Source organism: Gracilinanus agilis, chromosome 4, assembly GCF_016433145.1.
Source record: "Gracilinanus agilis isolate LMUSP501 chromosome 4, AgileGrace, whole genome shotgun sequence".
NCBI lineage: Eukaryota > Metazoa > Chordata > Mammalia > Didelphimorphia > Didelphidae > Gracilinanus > Gracilinanus agilis.
This window is the reverse complement of record NC_058133.1, coordinates 359,450,285-359,470,660: the sequence shown is the minus strand read 5'-3', so window position 1 is coordinate 359,470,660 and position 20,376 is coordinate 359,450,285. Positions and strand designations below refer to the sequence as shown.

Below are 20,376 nucleotides of genomic sequence, written 5' to 3'. Positions count from 1 at the left end.
TGAAAATAATAGTTTTCCCCCTCAGATAGGGGAGACCCGGAGGAAGGAGAAAGAACCCCTTCCTAGCTCACTCACTATTCCTCTGAATTCTTCCTTCCCACCATCATTAATGTTTCCTATACCCATCATTTCCTATTTTCTTTCTTTTTTTAAAAAATCCTTACCTTCTGTCTTAAAATCTATAGTGCATGTTGGTTCTAAAGCAGAAGAGCAAGAAGGGCTGGGCCGGTGATGGCAAGCCTATGACACACGTGTTGGCATGGATATTTGTAGCCATTTTCTATGACATGTGGCCACATATAGAGAAGTATGGAGCCACATGTCAAGGATGAAATGTTTGCTGTAGTTTAGTGTAGACACTCTGTGCACCATAGATGACAATTCTATCTGTATTAATTTATCTATTTTGGTTTATTATATATAGTTATATATTACAATTATCAATTTTTGTTATTTAAACTATAAATATCATGAAATTATGTTTTTTTCATGAAGTAACACACCACCCGAGTTATCCTTGTTTTTTTGGCAAATTTTGACACACCAGACTCAAAAGGTTGCCCATCACTGGGCTAGGTAATGGGGGTTAAGTGACTTGCCTAGGGTCACACAGATTGGAAGTGTCTGAGGCCAGGTTTGAACCAAGGACTTTCTGCCTCTAGGACTGGCTCTCAATCCACTGAGCCACCCAGCTGCCCCCTAATGCCTATGTATTTTATTTAATACATTTTTAAAAATATCCCAAAAAGGGATCCATATCACCAGATTGTTAAATGAGTTCATCTCTCTCTCTCTCTCTCTCTCTCTCTCTTTCACACACACACACACACACACACACACACACACACACACACACACACACACACACATTTAAGAACCTCTTATTAATATTCAAAATTATTTTGTCTGTTTTCTTTTTAGACATTTTGTAGAAATAAAACCAAACTTTTGGGTAAAAAGAATTGGTTTCAGGAAAAGGACAACCTAGGTGTGAGTCCTTCCTCTGATATGTACTGGCTGTGAGACCCTGGACAAGTCTCTTAATTTCTCACTGTTCTTAGGCAGATATCTAAGACAATAAGCTACAGAGAAAGTGCTGCCCCCTTTTTTTGGAGAGGGAGCTTTCTCTGTCTAAGAGTTCCTATTATCAGTCAGTGAATCACGGGACCAGACTCTTTCCTCTAAATTTTGTACAGAAGATTGTGAGCAGATAAAATGTCAGAGTTATGATTATGATTTTATAGCTTTTCTAAGTGTAAACTTCTCCTAAGTAAGCCCTCTCTTTTTCCTGTTCAGTTCTGGGTCTGGCTTGTTGTCCCTTTGCAGTGTCTGCATTCTATCCTAAATATATGTATTGAAGATTTAATTCAGCTAGGTAGCTCTTGGGCCTGGAGTCAGGCTGACTTGAGTTCAAATCTGATCTCAGACACTAGTTATGTAATCCTGTGAACCTCTGTCTACCTCTGTTTCCCTGACTTTAAAATGGGAATAATAACAGCATCTACCTCCTCCTAGGCTTCTTTGTGAACACCAAATGAGATAATATTTGTAAAGCACTTAGCAAAGTGCCTGGTACACAGTAAGCACTTAATAAATATTTCTTTCCTTCCTTCCTTCCTTCCTTCCTTCCTTCCTTCCTTCCTTCCCTTGGTCAGAGCAGTGCAGTTCTACATAGAGGAAATTACTTACTGGGAATTCTATACTCCAGTGAAACCATAGGTCTAGTTTTAAAAAAAGATTAAAAAATGTAATGTAGACATGCATGTTATTTTCCTTAGTAGAACATAAACTTCTTGAGGGTGGGTTGTTTTTTAAAATATTTGTATAGTATCTAGCATGGCTACTGACAAATAGTAATTGCTTACTAAATGCTTATCAATTGATTAAAGGAAGAGAAGGATTACACCAGAGAGATATAAGATGGGACAAGAGGTAATTTGTGCAAAACAGAGGCAGGAAAAGCTCAGGGGAAAATAGACATCTTTCTGTAGAATGGAACATAGATTATGTGAAAAAGTAATCCTAGGTTCAAATTTGACCTCAGACACTTCCTAGTTCTGTGACCCTGGGCAAATCACCTAATCCCAATTGCCTAACCCTAATCATTCTTTTGCCTTGAAACCAATACTTAGTGTTGATTCTACAACAGAAAGTAAGGGTTTTGTTGTTGTTGTTGTTGTTGTTGTTGTTATTGTTTTTTAAAGAGTAATATCAAATAAGGTTGGCTAAAGAGTTAATATTGGAAGCAATAGGGAACTAGTGAAGACTTTTGAGCAGAGAAGTAACAAAGCCATTGCCACACTGTCACTGCCACTATGAGTTGGTATGGTTATTTCTGGCAGTTGCATGAAGAATGGATTAGAAAGGAGAGAGAGTAGAAGCTGGGAAACCATTTATTAAGACTGGATGATATGTAATAAAAGCCTAAACCAGCATAGTGCTTGTGTGAATGGAAAGGGAGGACAAGATGTGAGAGGTACCGCAGAGATAGAATTAAAAGGATTGGATGTAGAGAGAAAAGAGTTAAAGATGGCACAAGTATTTCAAGTCCTGGTGGCTACAAAGATGGTAGAAAAGTAATGGAGTTGGGGTAGGTTTAGGAAGAAGAAAATGAGTTTGAGGTTCCAGTAGAACATCTGGGTGGAGATTACTAACCAGCAGTAGAAATGCAAGAGTACAATTCAAGAGAGAATAAGGATGACTAAATTATTTTGGAGTCATCTGTCTGGAGAAGCTTCAATTTAATTGCTATAGTCATTCTCTATTACAATGGTCCCAGCTTCATTTCAGTCTCCTCAATTTAATTGGATCACAGATTTAGAGCTAGAAGGGACCTTAGAAGATATCAAGACCCAACACCTTTATTTTACCAATGAGGCCCAGTAACTTAGCATAGAAGTTTCTGAGGCAGGATTCGAACTTAGGTCTCCTTGACTCCAAATCCAGAGCTCTATCTACCACACTGTACTGCATCCTCAGTATGTTAGTGACTCATTGGCTTGTTTGTGACACCATTGCCCTATCTGACTGCTGCTTCTCAGAGCTGTTCTAGCTCTAAGCTTTGAAATTTGGCATCTTCCTCTGACCACAATTTTTCTTCTGCCTCACCCACTCCCTTTTATTGGCACAAAATCTATGTTCCCTTCTATTTTCATCTGTCTTTTAAAACAAAGGTCTTTCCATCCCCAAAAGAGTTTAATTTCCTTGAGAGCAAGGGTCTCTTTGTATCCATTGATATACAATTGGGTTGGTGCTGAACAAATCAGTGTTTCTTGTTCTGGAAGATGTTGATGATGAACTCTGCTATGAAGGACCATTCAAAAAGTTTTCAAAGCAAAATGCTCATATTGCATATTTCCTGCATAGACAACCAGAGGTGCTTATTGTAAAGAGTGCCCGTTATTTCTAGCTGTAATACCTGGTGAAGGTTGATGTTGCTATAAATTTCCTCCCAGATTTGGTCATAGGTACACTGGTTCAAATCCTGGGAATTCCCAAAGGAATGAAGCCCTGAAGGTGGCTCCAGGGTTGCTGATGCATGAGCCTGCAGTGCCTTCATCACTCGCAGAGGGTTGGAAACCTCAATGGAACACAGAAGAGGACAAATAGTCATAGAAGCACCATATTTTCCTCAATAGAATGATGTGGTGTTACTTCAAGCTTTTTAAATAAGATTTGTTCTCTTTACATAGATATCAGCTAGGTTATCTTTTTGTCTTTGTCTTTTTTTTTTATCAATAGAATTTATTTACAAGTGTCTAAGCCTCTTCTTCCTCTTCCTGCATCATAGAAGGCATCATCTTGGAGACAGATGTATATATAGACTATGCCTTTTATGTTTCCATTTTTCAGTTCATTATCTGGAGGTACATATTCATTTGTTATTCTTCAAGTATTAGATCTATAGTTTTTTATATATATACACACACACACACATACACATATACATATATTGTTCTCTTGGCATTACTTGCTTTGCTGTTCATTATCTCATGTAGTTCTAAGTTATTTAAAAATTGGCCTGCTCATCCTTTCTTATGGCACAATAGTATTTTATCACAATCATATATCACAATTCTTTTAGCTGTTCCCTAACCGACAGGCATCCCCTCAATTTCCAGTTCTTTGCCACCACAAAGAGAGCTGCTATAAATATTTTGGAACACATAGTTCTTCTCCTTTTCCCCTGATCTCCTTGGGAAATAGCAGGGGTACTGGGAAGTCTAAGGATATATAGTTTTATAACTTTTTGGGTGTAATTCCAAATTGCTCTCCAAAATGGTTGGATCAGCTTATATAGTTCCACCAAGAGTGTATTAGCATCCCAGTTTTCCCACATCTCCTCTACCATTTGTCATTTTGCCCTTGTGTCATTTTAGCTAATGTGATGGGTGTGAGATGATATTTCAAAATTGTTTTGGTTTGCACTTCTCTAATCAATAGTGATTGAGTATATTTTCATATACCTCTATGTGACTTTCATTTCTTCACTTGAAAATCATTCATATCTTTTGCCTGGTATCCATCCATCTTAAAAATATTAATCCTAATTGATGCAGAGCAAAAGAAGCAGAACTAGAAGAACATTGTACACAGAGACTAATACACTATGGCACAATCTAATGTAAAGGACTTTTCTACCAGCAGCAAAGCAATGACCCAAGACAATCCAGAAGAACTTGAGAGAAAGAACTGTGAAACCAGAAATGCATTAGAAAAATATATGTTCAATCACATAGTGTGATAGGGATGTGATTAATTTGACATTAAGTGATCACTCTACTGCAAATATGAATAATATAGAACTATGTTTTAAACAATGACACATTCATAACCCAGTAGACCTGCTTGTCAGCTGTGGGAGGAGGGAGAAGAGAGCAAGGAAACCATGGAAAAATATTCTAAATAAATATTTAAAAATATTAATCCTACTTAACATCAGAGATAAAATTATGATCTTTCAGGTAAAAGACATATCTAAATAATCATAGGTAGAAATTGGAAGAAAAAAAATTCTTTGTGGATCATAACTGTAAAAACCAGTGAAATTCTGTTCTGTTGAATTCAGCAAGCATTTATTAAATCCCTGCTATGTGCGGTGCCCTGTGCTAGGTACTAGTGATATGGAAAAGTAAAACAATTTAGTTACTATGCTCAAGAAGCTCTAGAATCAGGACTAGGCCTTTCATATATTGTGCTTCTAGAGTGCTTGACATTTATACAAAGTCCATGGATAGACTAAGTATTAATCTAAAGTAGTGAGGAAAGCTGCTCCCCATAGGGGATGTTGCTATGAGGCAGCAGGTGCTGCAATGAATAGCCATCAAGATGTGAGTTCAAATTTGGATTCAGACACTTAATAGCTCTAAGACCCTGGGTAAGTCACTTAACTTTTGTTTGCCTCATTTTTCTCAACTGTGAACTAGGGCTAAGAATTGTACCTATGTCAGAGGATGCTATGAGGATCAAATGAGTTATTATTTAATAATCATAAAAAGTGCTAAGCACAGTGTTGGGCACATGATAAGATTTTAATAAAAGCTTATTTCCTTCCTTCTCTTCCATGGGAAAGTATGCTGTCTCTAGGCAAGGAAAAAGTAGTTGCTTATCTTTCAGTATTTGTTCTAATTATGACTTGGTCACTGTGTTCAGCTTCCCTTTTCCAACTATACTCTTTTCTATTTGTCTTGTAACTTTCTATCATTTCAATTTCTTTTTTGCCTTCTCAACCAAACTGTGAGACTATACACTCTGCTTAATTGGTTTTGAGAATTTTTTTGCCCATCTATGGTCCCATTTTCTTATACCCATTGTGGCCACAAATAACCACAACAAAATTGCCTAGGTAAGTCATAAATTATGGAGAATTGAGAAATACCAAATAAGAGGGCCAAGTGTAAAAGTGTAAAAATTATGGTTGGACTGAATATTTAATAGGGTGGTCACCAGGAATTTAATTAATTAATTCCAAATGATTTTTTTAGTAATTTATTTCTAAAATAGAGGGAAAGAGTGAAAGTAGAAAAATGAGAAGAGGGCAGAGTAAGAGATCTAACTTAATAGCTAGACTACGTGCTCAAGCTCTGGCTTTACTTCAGCCGGGCTCCAGAAGCCCCAGCCAGAAAGCCTGAAAGTCAATTAACAAGGAGTCCCTCTGGAGTACCTCTTGGGAAGCTAAGGAAGAGAGTCAGCCTTTTTTCACTCACACACGTGGTAGTTCTAAGGGAAAGCTGGCCTTAGTCCTCAGCCAGAGCTCCTCCAGGTTCAAGTTGAATGCGAAAGATCCTTTTCACAGGAGGTTCTTGCAATTTATAAAGACCATTCCTTTTGTCACTTCCTGTGCTTTCCTCCCACTTTTACATGTACCAATTATGGCTAAAGTTTTGCTTAGGACTGCTTAGGGGGCAGTCAGTAGATTTTGATTTATCACTCACTTTGTTCATGTGGGTCTCAGACCTCCCCATACTTAGGGATAAGTGGGGTGTGTACACTTTTGGTGATTAAATCTAAAAATGTGCCCAGTAGAGTTAATCCCATCTTCATAGGTGACATGGATTATCAAAGGTATATTTGCCCTATTTTACAATCATGTCTGGTGCCAATTGTTGCTCATTGACACTGTAAAAGTTTAGGAAAACCACAGAGACATGACTGCAAATAGGCCCTGATTAGGGCAAGTGAGCAGAGCTTCACCTCAGTTTGACACTCATTACCATCTAGGTGTGTGTGGATAAGCAGGAGCTTTTCACCCACCCACTCATCCTATAGATGATTGGTTTCCAAACAGGCTCCATCGAAAACTCTGCTGTGTTGCCTACAAGGAACTCAAAGTCACTTCTAGACTGGTGATCTCCTCACCAAGCATCATAATCAGATAATCAGAAAGACAAACAGGAGGACAAGCTCCTACTAACAATGTGAACACTGAGAATTATCCCCTGAAGGGAAAACAGTGTACCCAACTATGGATCTAATGTTGTATTCCAAATCCAAAGATATAGACTTTAACTAAATTAAGAATGATGTAATTCCAGTGTTAGAACCAGAAGGCACTTTCAAGCTCATCTAATTTAAAACCCACATTTTGCAACTAGAGAAACCAAAAGGCCATATAGTGTAATAAACTGAAGCAAGTCAGAGAGTATGGGGTCAAAGACAATTTCCCTCCTTACTACTCATCTAAATCTAGGGAAAACCATTTAATTTCATAGTTTCCTTATTTGTAAAGAGAGATCAGATTAGATTATCTCTAAGGCCCTTTCCTTTCTAATTCCTGTGCTATCACAAGATCCAGAGATACTGAATGATTTGCTCAAAGTCACATAATTAGTTGGTGAGAAAGCCAGGACTAGAGAGATCCCAGGTCTTCTGATTCTCCATCCACAGTGCTCTCTTAGCAGAGCACATCTATTCCCTAAGAGCCTGAATTTGTCATCATGGTTAGAAATGTCTCTCAGCAAGTCATTGCACTCACATTTAAATGATAAAAATAAGATCTCATGGATGCGATTCTAGCAAGGTGGACTGAGAGGATTTAAAAATGAACAAACCTCACCTTCAGGAACTTTGTGTGCAGCTGCATCAATGCATCTATTCTGTTTCGTTCCTTTAGTTTGGTCAAAAGCTTCTGCTGCCAAGGATCACGTTTTGGCGTAATCTGTGTGAGAATTTCATCATCATCATACAACAGTAATTCTTAAGTATTATCCCACAAACATATTAGATAATATGGAAATGCAGGATTGAAAGTAGAGAGTGGGATCAGGGATTTTTGTCAGAGAGCTAAGATTTGTGAGAATAGAGACAATATAAGCACAGACACATTAGAAGCCACAGCTGTAACAATTGCAGGGACAGCAGGTACTGACCATTGGGGTACACCTCTCAAAAATGGAGTGGGTCAAGGGGCACCAAGGTGGCTCAGTGGATTGAGAACCTGCCTAGACATGGGAAGTCCTGGGTTCATATCTGGCCTCAGACATTTCTTGGCTGTGTGACCCTGGATAAGTCACTTAATCCCCATTGCTAAGCCCTTACTACTCTTCTGCCTTGGAACTGATTCTTAGTATTGATCCTAAAATGGAAGGTTAAAGGCTTGAAAAAATAAAGTGGTTTAGTTTGAGACAAACACAATACTTACTTTTAGATACAAAGGATGTTAAATGCATCACAATTAGGCTTACATACTGGCAGAAAATGTGATCTGAAGATTCTGGAAAAGATCCTCTGTTCCAAAACATCTCTTTGAGATTCTACTATTAGAGAGCAATCCCTCTAGATTCTATTTGAAAATTTTACTTATTCTTCCAAAAGGTAAATGGCCCTGGAAAATTCATACTACTCTAGGTGACTAGTATGGCTTGTACTAATGAATATTGATACAGGAATTATTAGCATACACTGGGGCACCTAGGTGGCTCAGTAGATAGGTCTGGAGTCAGGAGATTTGGGGTTCAAATTTGGCCTCAGCCACTTCCTCACTATGTGATCCTGGGCAAGTCACTTAACCCCAATTGCCTAGTCCTTACCACCCTTTTGCCTTGGAACCAATAGTATTGATTCTAAGACAGGAGGTAAGGGTTTAAAAAAATCTATATTTCTATATCTATAGCTATCTATCTATGCTGGCATGCATTGACACATATGTACATAAGGTAATCTAACACAGGTCTCAGGCAATTTGGGTAGTGAGGATGGAAAAAAGGGATATAGGTGATTTGGAAGGAGAATGAAGGAGATAGCTGAGTGTAGGGAAGGATGAGGTGGTATATAGGAAGGTAGGGGAATGACAGGGTGTATACAAGAGGGCAGCAGCTTAAACAGGCTTATTCACCGAGGCTAGACAAAGAGGATACTAAGGAAATAGGCTGAGGTTCTTCAATCAGGGAAGGTATCTCTAAAGTACAGGGGGATTGGGCCAGTCAGAAATGTTTTAGATCCGGCTGAAGGACTTCTCTTGTTAATTTCTAAGTCCCTTGAGGGAAGAAACAAAAGGGCTCCTCCATGCCAGCGAAAGTGATGGCTGCAGGAAGTCTCGGATAGATACTTCTTGCCAAGATGGATGCCTGCAGTTCCCTTAAGAAATAAAAAAGAAAATATTTCCTTCCCTCTTCAGCCCTTGCCTTAATTTTCGATGCAATGATTCATCAGAGGCTTTGAGTAGGTAACAAAGGGGATTTATTAATGTCAGGGATAATCAGTAGGAGAGAGGAGTTTAGGGTTTTGTAACAGCCGCTAGGGAGAAAGCTGATGGTGGAGGAAAGGGTCACAGGAGAGGGGTCAGACTGAGAGAGCCTGCTCTCCCTGTCAGGAAGATTCGACTGCCTTAAAGTATTTATCAAATCACTAAATTGGGGTTAAGTTGTTTAGGATACCCTACTTGCCTAAAGAATCTAAACCCACTATGTCCAATCACCAAGCCACCCTTCCTCCCAGGGTCCAAAGGGAAATTCAGGGGAAATAACAGGAATGTAATGCAGAGATCAGGGAGAGATCCAGAGAAATCAGATAGATCCAAAGTTTCCCAAGACAAAATAAGCACAGACTAATGCTGAAGCCAACAGGCTAAGGCTAAGCCGAAAAGCCAAAGCAAACAGGCTAAGCCAAAGCCCAAAAAGCAAAAGTCAGAAGGCAAAAGCCCCATCAGTTGGACTTCAGCCCTATTTATAGCCTCAGGCTCCAACTGACTTTCTGAAGATTCTAAGACCTCCAACTGTCTTTCTGTGACAGTTTGAAACCGCAGAATCAAAAAGCTTCTGCTAACAATCTTGCATTACAGATACTAACAGATACATGCTTGATACAGGCAAATGTACATTGAGACATACATACATGCATTCATATTGGGTTCAAATCTCAATTATGATGCTTCCTCCTTGTATGACCTTGGGAAAATCCCTTAACTTCTTGGAGACTTTGTCTCCTTATCTGTAAAATGAAGAGATTGAACTAGGTGGCCTCTGAGGTCCCTTCCAGCTCCATCTCGATGAGCCTCTGAGCACATGATACAAGACTAGGGGCTTACCTAGAATCTGGGTTGGATTCTCCCCATGCCCTGAAGGACCGCTTTAGCAGGGGGGGTGCAGTGACCTGTTAACTCTGAAAACTGCTTAGTAATATGGCATCCTGGAAGTTTACCTCAAGCCTGCTTTGGGGAGAGCCTCTGATGCTACTAATGCTACTATCAGTTAATTATTATTATTATTATTATTATTATTAATAACCCTCACCTTCTGCCTTAGAATCAATACTGTGTATTGGTTCCAAGGAAGAAGGCGGTAAGGGCTAAACAATGGGTGTTAAATGACTTGCCCAGGGTCACACAGTTAGGAAGTATCTGAGGTCACCTTTGAATCCAGGACATCCCATCTGCTGCCCCCTACTATCAGTTAACTGGGTCATCACAACCCACAATAATAGACAGGAGATCAAGAGCAGGGAGCTGTCTTACCTTTATGAAGGTAATCCAGTCGGCTGTCTTTTTAAAGGTCATGCTAGGTTTTAATAAAGCCTGGTTTGGGACGTTAATGTCCTTAACATCATACACTGGAAATATTCTCAATCTTTGTTGCTTCTGGAAGATGCTCTGAAACTTCTGAACAACCTGAGAAGGACAGATTTGAAAGGGAAGTGAGAGTCTCAAAGGAAATGTCAGGAATTAAATCTTTGAAAAAGCCACCATTGGCTTACCAGATTCTCAGATAAGAGCAAACATTATATTCTAAAATGCCTTTGGGCAGAAGTAGTTGATTTCCTAGGTATTATCAGCAGCAACAGCAGCAATAATATTTTGACCTCTTCATTTCTAAATTAATCTTGTTAATGCTTTTCCCTGTCTCATTGCAGCTACTAGAATTTCCCCATATTGTCCCAAGTAAAAGTAGCGAGAGCATGAATTCTTAAAAATTCTAATATAACCTTAGAGGTAATAATGCCAAGCTATGATGTTTTATTGACTGAAATTCATTTAAATTAAAATAGTAGCTAAATAAATTTAGTTGTTTGCATTGATGTTCAATGTTAAGTTTTTAATAAAATTTTTTTCCTGTGTAGTGGAGCAATAAAGGAAATTCCCATTTTGTAGAGCTAAAGCACCTCCCAATGAGCTAGACATGTTTTCTTGTCCCTTCTTAAGAGACATACACCTTGCTGGGATAACACAGGAAATTTCTGATTGGTTCCCATTGACTAGGGCCATGCTGAAGATGAGTAGTAGTGACAGTGACAGTGACCAGGAAGAGAGAAGGTCCCTTGTTAGAGAAACTTCCCTTTCTGTGGTCTATAAGACTATGGAAATGGTTCTCTCTTTGGACCCTTCTTTGGGGAAATTCTGAGCACTTTCTCTTCCTTTGGACTCTAGGCTTGCTTCTACAGTTCTCTTTCAGGAACACCTTCATTTGGATGCAGAGTTTTTCTAATACCATGGAAAAGAGTTCCATCTCATCAGCAGAATTCTTTAGCTTCTCTGTGTTATAGCAGATATTGAAATGAGACAAAAGGAGTTCTAGCTGAGGCTTCAGTTGTACTGCTTCTGTTTTATGGTGAGGCAAAATAGGGGTAGCTTCTTCTCTGGTTGATCCTAAAAAAAAAAAAGCAACTGAAAATCAAATATACTGAAAATTAACTAGTGCATGTCTAGGAAAGAAATTGGAGAAACTGGAATAAACAGTGGGTAGGGACTTCTCTTCCACATGTATGTAGTGTGATGAGGCTGAAAGAACACTGGACTTTGGAACTGGAAAGCCTAAAGATTCAAAACCTGACTCTGACAATTATTAATTGTGTAATCCTGGGCTTGTCTCTGAACATCTCTAAGCCTCAGTTTTTTCATCTGTAAAATTCGCATCATCAGGAAGATCTGACCTCAGACATTTCCTATCTGTGTGACCCTGGGCAAGTCATTTAACCCCAAGTGCCAAGCCATTCTTCTTTCTGCCTTAGAACTGACATTAACACAGAAGGAAATTTTTTGAAATGAGTATTAGAACAGTTGCAGTATCTACCTCCCAAGGCTATTGAAAGTAAAATGCTTTGAAAATGTGGGTTATTGTGAATTTTATTAGTTATAAAAATAATAATATTCTCATCCACCATTCATTTTGACTGGAAAAAGAACAAAATCTTTGCCCATTGAATTGATTCGATTGTAAATTTTTTCTTGCTTGGATTTGGCAGAAGAGCCTCAAACAAAGCTGTTTTTATACATATTTGCCACCGCAAGGATTTGATGAGACTATAACCACAAAGAGGGCTGTGTATTCATTCATTCATCCAATATTTATTTAGAGTCTACTATATACAAAGCATTGTACAAGGCACAAGGGAAATTCAAAGGTTATATTAAATAACACCGCAATCAATAATCATATTAACAATGTTAATTAATAATACCATAACGAAGGTCCTACCTAAGAGCAAGATCTCCTATTTCAGAATCTAGAGTGGTCTTAAGTCTGCAGGTAACAAGCTAAATGGCTCTTTTTTTTTAAACCCTTACCTTCTGTCTTAGAAACAATAAAAATTGTGTATTGGTTCCAAGACAGAAGAGCAATAAGGGCTAGGCAATGGGAATTAAGTGGTTTGCCCAGGGACACCCAGCTAGGAAGTATCTGTAGCCACGTTTAAACCCAGGATTTCTCCATCCATTGAGCCACTTAGCTGCCCCCAAAATGGAGACTGGAGAAGGTCAGGATTCAGGAAGCCAGTCTACTTATTATAAAAAGGACCTTAGAGATGCTAGTTAGTCCTCATGTGACAGCATGTCATATGCCCAGAAACTACTCTAAGTTAAAAGTATGATCTGATTGTTCCATAGAAACAAACTATAAAAGAGGGTCACATTTCTGATAAGGAACCGATGATCTCAGCCTTTTTAGGGAACACTCATGTTTAATTGCCTTTAAGTGATATGAATGATGTAGTAGAAAGAACACTTGGATTTAGAGTCAGGAAATCTGACTTCAAGGTTTGTCTCTGACATTATATGACTATGGACACGTCACTTAAATTCCCTGAGTCACCCTCATCTTTCAAATGGGGAAAATAACACTTGCACCAATTCACAGGGTTACTCTGAGGAAAGTACTCTGTAAACAGTAATAGTTAGGGGCAGGCTAGAATGATCATGAATTAGCTTATTGGTTGTTATATTTTCAGCATGAGTTATTTATACTTTGGAGGTCAGCAAACATAAGTCAGAGTTTGATTTAGTGTTTTATTGATGGAGAAAACATTAATAATGCAGATTAACCTTAAAAATGTGTTCATGTGACTCACAATTCCAAATAGCAACAAAAGGACACTGAGACAGATTCCAAGTAGTTTCAATTTATTAGAGAAACCAGTGGTCCCTAAGATTTGCCTTCAAGTGGATTTCAAACTTGCCTTTGCAGTCAAGGACCCTGCTCCTCAGGGTCTGGGAATAAGGGGGCTTTAATTTTTGGAAGGTTACTAAAAAATAGAATGGGGTATTATAGTTCCATGATTGGTCATTTTCAGAAGCAGGGGAGCAGGGCAGTTAGGTGGCTCAGTGGATAGAGAGTCAGGCCTGAAGATGGGAAGTCCTTGGTTCAAATCTGGTCTCAGATATTTCCTAGATATGTGACCCTGGCCAAGTCACTTAACCCCAACTGCCTAGTCTTTTCCACTCTTCTGCCTTGGAACCAGTCCTTAGTTGTTAATTCTATGACAGAAGGTAAGGGTTAAAAAATAAGCAGGGATGCTCTTATGAATGATTCAGAGCAATGTCCATGGTTTCAAGAGCAATCTCCAACCACGACTACTTTGTCGAGAAGTCTTTTTGCAGGCGATCATTTCCTAATATCCTGTCAACAGTTCTGTGGGGGGCTTTCCACAGGTCATTAGACCTTCCCTAGGTCTTGAGATCCTGACAACAAAGTCTTGAGCCTTCTGTAGGCTATCAGGCCATTTTGGGAGAATTTTGGGTAGCAACATTGTAGGGCTTAAGAATGCTGTGGGGAGGAAAGCTTAGGAAGTTATGGTTTTAAATCAAAGGTCACTTAGCAGTGGCAGTAGTGATTCATAGGGGTGAAGGGTATTGGTAAAGCATGTGAATCTTTTTTCAAGTATTGCATTCTTAGAAGAGGCAAGGGTGGGGAAACAGTATTACTCTAGCAGCACAAGCTAAGATAAATCCTTATTACAGATCTAAGTATAAATCTGTCTAATAAATCAAGAACAATTAATACAATCACTGACACATAAAAAGCAAGGCAGCTAGGTGGCCCATTGGGTAGGTAAGGTGCCAGACCTAGAGTCAGGAAGACTTATCTTGCTGATTTTAAATCTGGCCTCAGACACATGAGCAGGGGGACCCTGGGTGGATCACTTAACCCTACTGACCTCAGTTTCCTCATCTGTACAATGAGCTAGGGAAGGAAATGACAAATCAAAAATGAGTCACAAAGAGTAGGACATGACTGAAATGACACAACCACATGAAAAATATCACCAATACATGGTGGATTTAATTCTAACCTATATATCTTTATATATCTTTTTCTATAATGTTTATTAACATAACTAACAAATTTCATCCTATTGTTTGACTCACTAATTCAGTCATTGATATTCATTGAATCAAAATGAACTAAGTAAATACTGATTAAATTGAGTAAAGGTTTCATAATTATTTTCATCTTCCCCTTCAATCCCAAAAAGACCTAAATGTTATGGGTCACTAAAACCTACAGACACATAGCAAGTAGTCCTTTATGGGTTTCATAAAATATCAAAGGGAGTTATTCTCTACCGAGATGCATTGACAACAATCTGTTGGAAGGTAGAATTTACCTGTCTTCCAGATAACACAAAAATCAATTTTTTTGTATTCTAACCACCCTCGATATTAATTTAATTTCTATTTGAGTTTCAGATGTCTAGGTTTTTGCATAATGTTTCTAGTGTTCAGGTAGTCCCTGGAAACAACTTCTCATGTTTCTCTTCTGGAGTATGCGTCAGATGATGGTAGCTCTGAAGGTGGATCTGCATAGAAGAGCTGGTTAGTTGCCAAGATTTCACCAGGTATTTCTGTTATTGCCCTTTTACAAAACATCTTTATACAATTTCGTATATATTCACCTAGCCTTGTTCTTTTCTTCACCCAGTCATTCACTACAGTTTAGTTATTCACTGCAGTTGCCCATACTGCTAGAGATCTAATTTTATAGAGAGAATATAAATAGCAACACTGTCTGAGAGTAGGTGACTTCTTTGGCCAAGTTTAATGGTCACATAAGTGAATTTACCTTAGAGATGCTTATCTTATTCCAACTGCAACAAAAAAATTATAAGCCTAAGTAGTATTGGATGGCACAATAAGATGACTAGTTGTACTGAAATTCTTTTCTTTAACAGAAAATGTTTGTTTTTTAAACCTTTAACTTTTGTGTTACCGATTCTAAGGCAGAAGAGTGAGAAGGGATAGGAAATTGGGATAAAGTCTTTCTCAGGGTCACACAGCTGGGAAGTATCTGAGATCAGATTTGAACCCAATTTCTCTTGACTGCAGGCCTGGTTCTAGCCACTGAGCCATCTAGTATTTGAACTGAAGCTTAAAGGGAATCGAGGTTTCAAAGAGACAGACTGCCTATGCAAAAGTACAAAGAAAAGGGATGGGAAATCACACATAGTTCACAAGCTTGTCTAGGCTATGGAAGATGGGTCCTGGATGAAGTATAAACAAAAGATTTATTATTGATGGTAAAGTTGTCTATAAATTCCCAGGTGACTTTATAGTAATTGCATTAAGCCCCAAAGAAATATAATGCTTTCCTCACCAAAATTTACAGCAATGCCAGAGAAATCGGTCACACTGGAAAAATATATCTTGTCCATATGACATTACATGTAGCTAAAAGGGAACCCTGTAGAATTTCTTCATTAATGTATTCATCAGTCTTGGCTGGATATTGTACATGGGTTATAGAGCTGACTCTAGAGCTGACCAGGAGAAGGAGCTGGGCTGGATTCTATTCATTAGACTGTGAGTTCTTTGAGGGGAGTGGCTCTCTTTTGCCTCTTTCTGTATCCCTAGTACCTAGCACATGATAGGTGTTTAATAAATGTTTATTGACTAATTATATTTGCAAAATCAGACAGTGCTTTCAACAATCCAAAGCTACTTGGCTCCCACAAAATTCCATTTTTTATTATTATTGTTTTCTTGGCGTAACATCTGTGGATGCAGGTATCTCTTTGAGGAGGGGTTATGGGTGACCAGTGAAAGTCAGCTCTACCCTTTCTTCCCTCCTGGCTTTGTCTTAAGATGTAATCAGTCACATCATGTTAAAATAATTAGCCTATTTTAAATCTAGGGACAATATAATGGCCCCTCAGCTCCATGAAGTTTTCTCTGCATCTTTAATATACTAAATGAAAATATAGGAACTATTATAGAAATGTTTCTGACAATTAGAAACAATTGGTTTTCTCTAAACACTTTTTATAAAGTCTTCTGTTTTTGGCGCTGATCATTGTCTATTGGTGAATAGTAATTGTAATGCAGGACTTCTTGCATTTGCAATATTACCCTGGGCAATCCTGTCAGGTAGCAGAATGGAACTCTGGCCTGGCAGGTGCCACTCGCATGCCAGCTGACAGTTGCTCTGTGTCTATTTAAGCCCCTGCAAACCCAACCTTGGGGTTCTGATTTCCTTGACCTCACCCAGACACTGAGCTACCCCTGACTTCCTCTTGGGGACCCGGGGAGGTTGAAGGGAGGTGGAATGTGGACAGGATTTTAGCTTAGAGTAGTAGTGAGAGCAGAACCCAGCAGGAAGTGGGGCTCAACTTCCTGGTTACAATGGAGGCTTTGGTTTCACTTCACAGCAAACTCAACTAATTGATATTCTGCCCTCTCCACAGTCTCTTTAGCCTTGGTGATGATATAGGAATTATAGGAATTCAATGATTCAGGCTAAGGGATTTATTTAAACAGGAAAGGGAAACTGAGGTAAGAGGGTTCAGGGTCTTGAGAAGCTGTTGCTAGGGGCAACTGGCAAGTGTTGGCAAAGGACCTAGAAGGTAAGGTCAGGCTGAGGGAACCAGCCCTCAGCCAGAGATAATCTGACACTGCCCTGATGTTGTTTGATCCACCAGCTAAACAGATGTAGTTATTAAGTTGGTTTAGGGGTATCCCTATCCTAAGCTACTCTAAGCTAAAATCCTGCCCACGTTCCACCTCCCTTCAACCTCCTGGGGTCCCCAAGGGGAAGTCAGGGGTAGCTGGGTGCCTGGGTGAGGTCAAGGAAATCAGAACCCCAAGGTTGGGTTTGCAGGAGCTTAAATAGTCACAGAGCAACTGTCAGCTGGCATGCGGGTGGCATCTGCCAGGCCGGAGTTCCATTCTGCTAACTGACAGGATTGCCCAGGGTAATATTGCAAATGCGAGAAATCCTGCATTACATAAGGTGTCTAGTTTCTTATATTTCACACATAAGGGGAATGGAACAAACATTTCTTTAGTGCCTGTTATATACTTTATACTGTGTTAAGTGCTTTTATAAATATTATCTTCCATCTTACATTTTTCCGGTAAACTCTGAAGTTTTATATCCGAACAATAAATATTAAACTAATTTATGAAATTGATTGCTTATGATTCTAATCCTTGACATTAGCTTTTGGGGCATCCTGATTAGCCCATTAAGCTAATATAATTCTAACATATTTGAAATATAACTTGATAGTATGGAGGAGAGATTCAACCCTGACTTACCAAAGCAACTCTCATATTTAAAATTACAACCTTTTACATACACACGTACACATGTACACACCTCTTTTCTATTTTCAGAGATGAAAGGTGAGTCATTTCTCACCTGATGTGCTGGTTCCTGAAGAAGCTGGATAGCCAGAACTCTGGCTGTGAATAGACTGAGACTCAGGGTCTATATGTCTGGTGTGCACATCTCCATTTTCTTGATCCAGATCAGGGTGTTCCTCTACGGCTACTTCCAACCTGTCAGATATAGGCAGGTACTGTAGCACCTGTGGGCAAAACTGAATGTCAAGGGGGAGAATATCCAAAAGTTTCAGAGTGAAGCTTAGAGAACTGACTTTGTTTATAATACACATATACACACATATATGCACCTGACTTTGTTTATAAAAATATATATGCAGATCTGTGTGTATACCTATCTATCTATCTATCTATCCATCCATCCATCCATCCATCCATCCATCCATCCATCCATCTATCTCTCTCTCTCTCTCTCTCTCTCTCTATATATATATATATATATATGAATATATATATATATAATTTCAGTAATCAGACCAAATATAAAGAATTCTTTAGCCTGCTTTTCCTCTCATCATCCAGGCACATTTGAGTGTATATAACATTAAGCTAAATTTATGCCTTATAGCTTTATAAATTCTAAAAAGTCATTATGAGATCGTAGATTTGTAGCTGGAAGGAACCTTAGAGGTAACTTGCTTCAACTTCTGAATTTTGCAGATGAGGAAACTGAGGCCCAGATGAGAAAATAGATCTTTATTGTTTTTGTTTCTGTAAAGGTTTTTACATAAAATTTACATAATTTTTAACATAACATTTGATCATGACTCAGATAGTGATAGCTGATCTAATATATAAAAGAACCTTACTTTTTTGATGCAATTTTTTGCCTTCTTTAAAAAAAATTTGTCTTAAAAAATTTATTGATAACTTTTACTTTTTGTACTAGACCTTTCTGAAATTATCCATTCTTTCTTTCCCCTCTCCAGACTGAATCCTCTACTGGAATAAAATGTAAAAAAAAAAAAAAATCGAACAAAATTTCCAAACAAAATGATCGCGTCCTTTGGTGCACATACAACATTTTATCCTTGTATTACTCCCTTGCCTCAGCCTCAACAATAGGGAGGTACATTTTATCATACTGTGGGTTTTCATTTACTCAGAGTTCTGTTTCCTTCTCCTGATAATTTAATTTATGTTATTGTAGTCATTGTATAGATTACTCTCTTGGTTCTGCTTATTTCATTTTGCATTCATGAATAAAGATCTTCCAATGTTTCTCTGAAATTACTTATGTATTCATCATTTTTTACCTTAAGATAACACTTCATTACCTTCAAATAACACTTTTTTGCTTTTTTTAAGTCATTCCCTGTTTTTTAAAAAACCATAGGGGGCAGCTGGGTAGTTCAGTGGATTGAGTCAGGCCTAGAAACAGGAGGTCCTAGGTTCAAATCTGGCCTCAGACACTTCTTAGCTATGTGACCCTGGGTAAGTCATTTGACCTCCATTGCCCACCCTTACCACTCTTCCACCTAGGAACCAATACACAGAAGTTAAGAGTTTAAAAATAAATAAACAAACAAACAAACAAAGAAACAAATAAATAAATAAATGGCCTTTTTTTTTTTCTCTATCTTAGAATCAATACTGCATGTTGGTTCCAAGGCTGAAAAATAGTAAGGGCTAAGCAATGGAGGTTAACTGACTTGCACAGGGTCACACAGCTAGGAAGTATCTGAAGCCAGATTTTAACCCAGGACCTCCCATCTCTAGGCCTGGCTCTCAATTACCTGAACCATCTAACTACTTTTCAGTCATTCCCTATTAATGGGCACCCACTTTGTTTCTAGTTCTTTGTTACCACAAAAAGTACAGAGATTACTATTTTAGTAGATCTTTGCTTCTGTCTTTTATCTTCTTGGGACCTATGTTCAGTACTGGGATTGGTGGGCCTCAGAGTATAAAAAAACCTAGTCACTTTTGCTGCTTAATTCTATGATGATTAAAAATTCTGAGACTGGGTTCAGAGTAAATATATAAATTGATTTAGTTGTATTGTTAATTTTCTTATATTTGCATGACTCAACCATAAGCACTGATCATACTTCCAATTACTTAAATTTTCCTTTATTTTTGTAAAGAGGATTTGTAGGTGTTTTTATAGGAACATTTGTTGGTTAACTTCCAAATAATTTATACATTTTAATGAAATTTCATTTATTATTTCCCCCTGGTTTTTGTTGGTTCTGATGCCAATAGTTTTTGTGGATTTATTTTGTATCCTGCCACTTTAGTTTCTTAATTAATTCTATGGGAGTGTTTAAGTATACCATCATGTCATGGGCAAATAAGGATAATTTTTATTTCTTTTTTGCTGATATTTATACCTCATATTCTCTAATCTTAATATTGAGTCTTACATCAAATAACAGAGAGGAGAGAGAGCATTCTTGTTTCATCCCCTGCTTATAAAGGCAAAGATTCTAGTGTTTTCTCCATGGCTAATAATGCTAACTCTTAGTTTTTTAGATAAATGTTTTTAATCACAGTAAACAAAAGCTCTATTATGCCTATGCCTTCTAGGCATTTATGTTAAAAATGAGTGT

The 20,376-nt window shown here is 38.2% G+C and overlaps 1 protein-coding gene across 1 annotated transcript in view; it reads right to left on the bottom strand.

Moving 5' to 3' along the window:
- The window catches only part of LOC123246558, a 228,958-nt gene that overhangs the window by 189,461 nt on the left and 19,121 nt on the right, over window positions 1-20,376 (bottom strand). The window contains exons 6-10 of the mRNA XM_044675405.1: window positions 17,841-18,009; window positions 11,421-11,578; window positions 10,451-10,603; window positions 7,556-7,657; window positions 3,419-3,580 (exon numbers count right to left, since the gene is read on the bottom strand). Of these exons, the coding sequence (XP_044531340.1) occupies window positions 3,419-3,580; window positions 7,556-7,657; window positions 10,451-10,603; window positions 11,421-11,578; window positions 17,841-18,009 (744 nt within the window). The remainder of the gene's footprint in view (window positions 1-3,418; window positions 3,581-7,555; window positions 7,658-10,450; window positions 10,604-11,420; window positions 11,579-17,840; window positions 18,010-20,376) is intronic.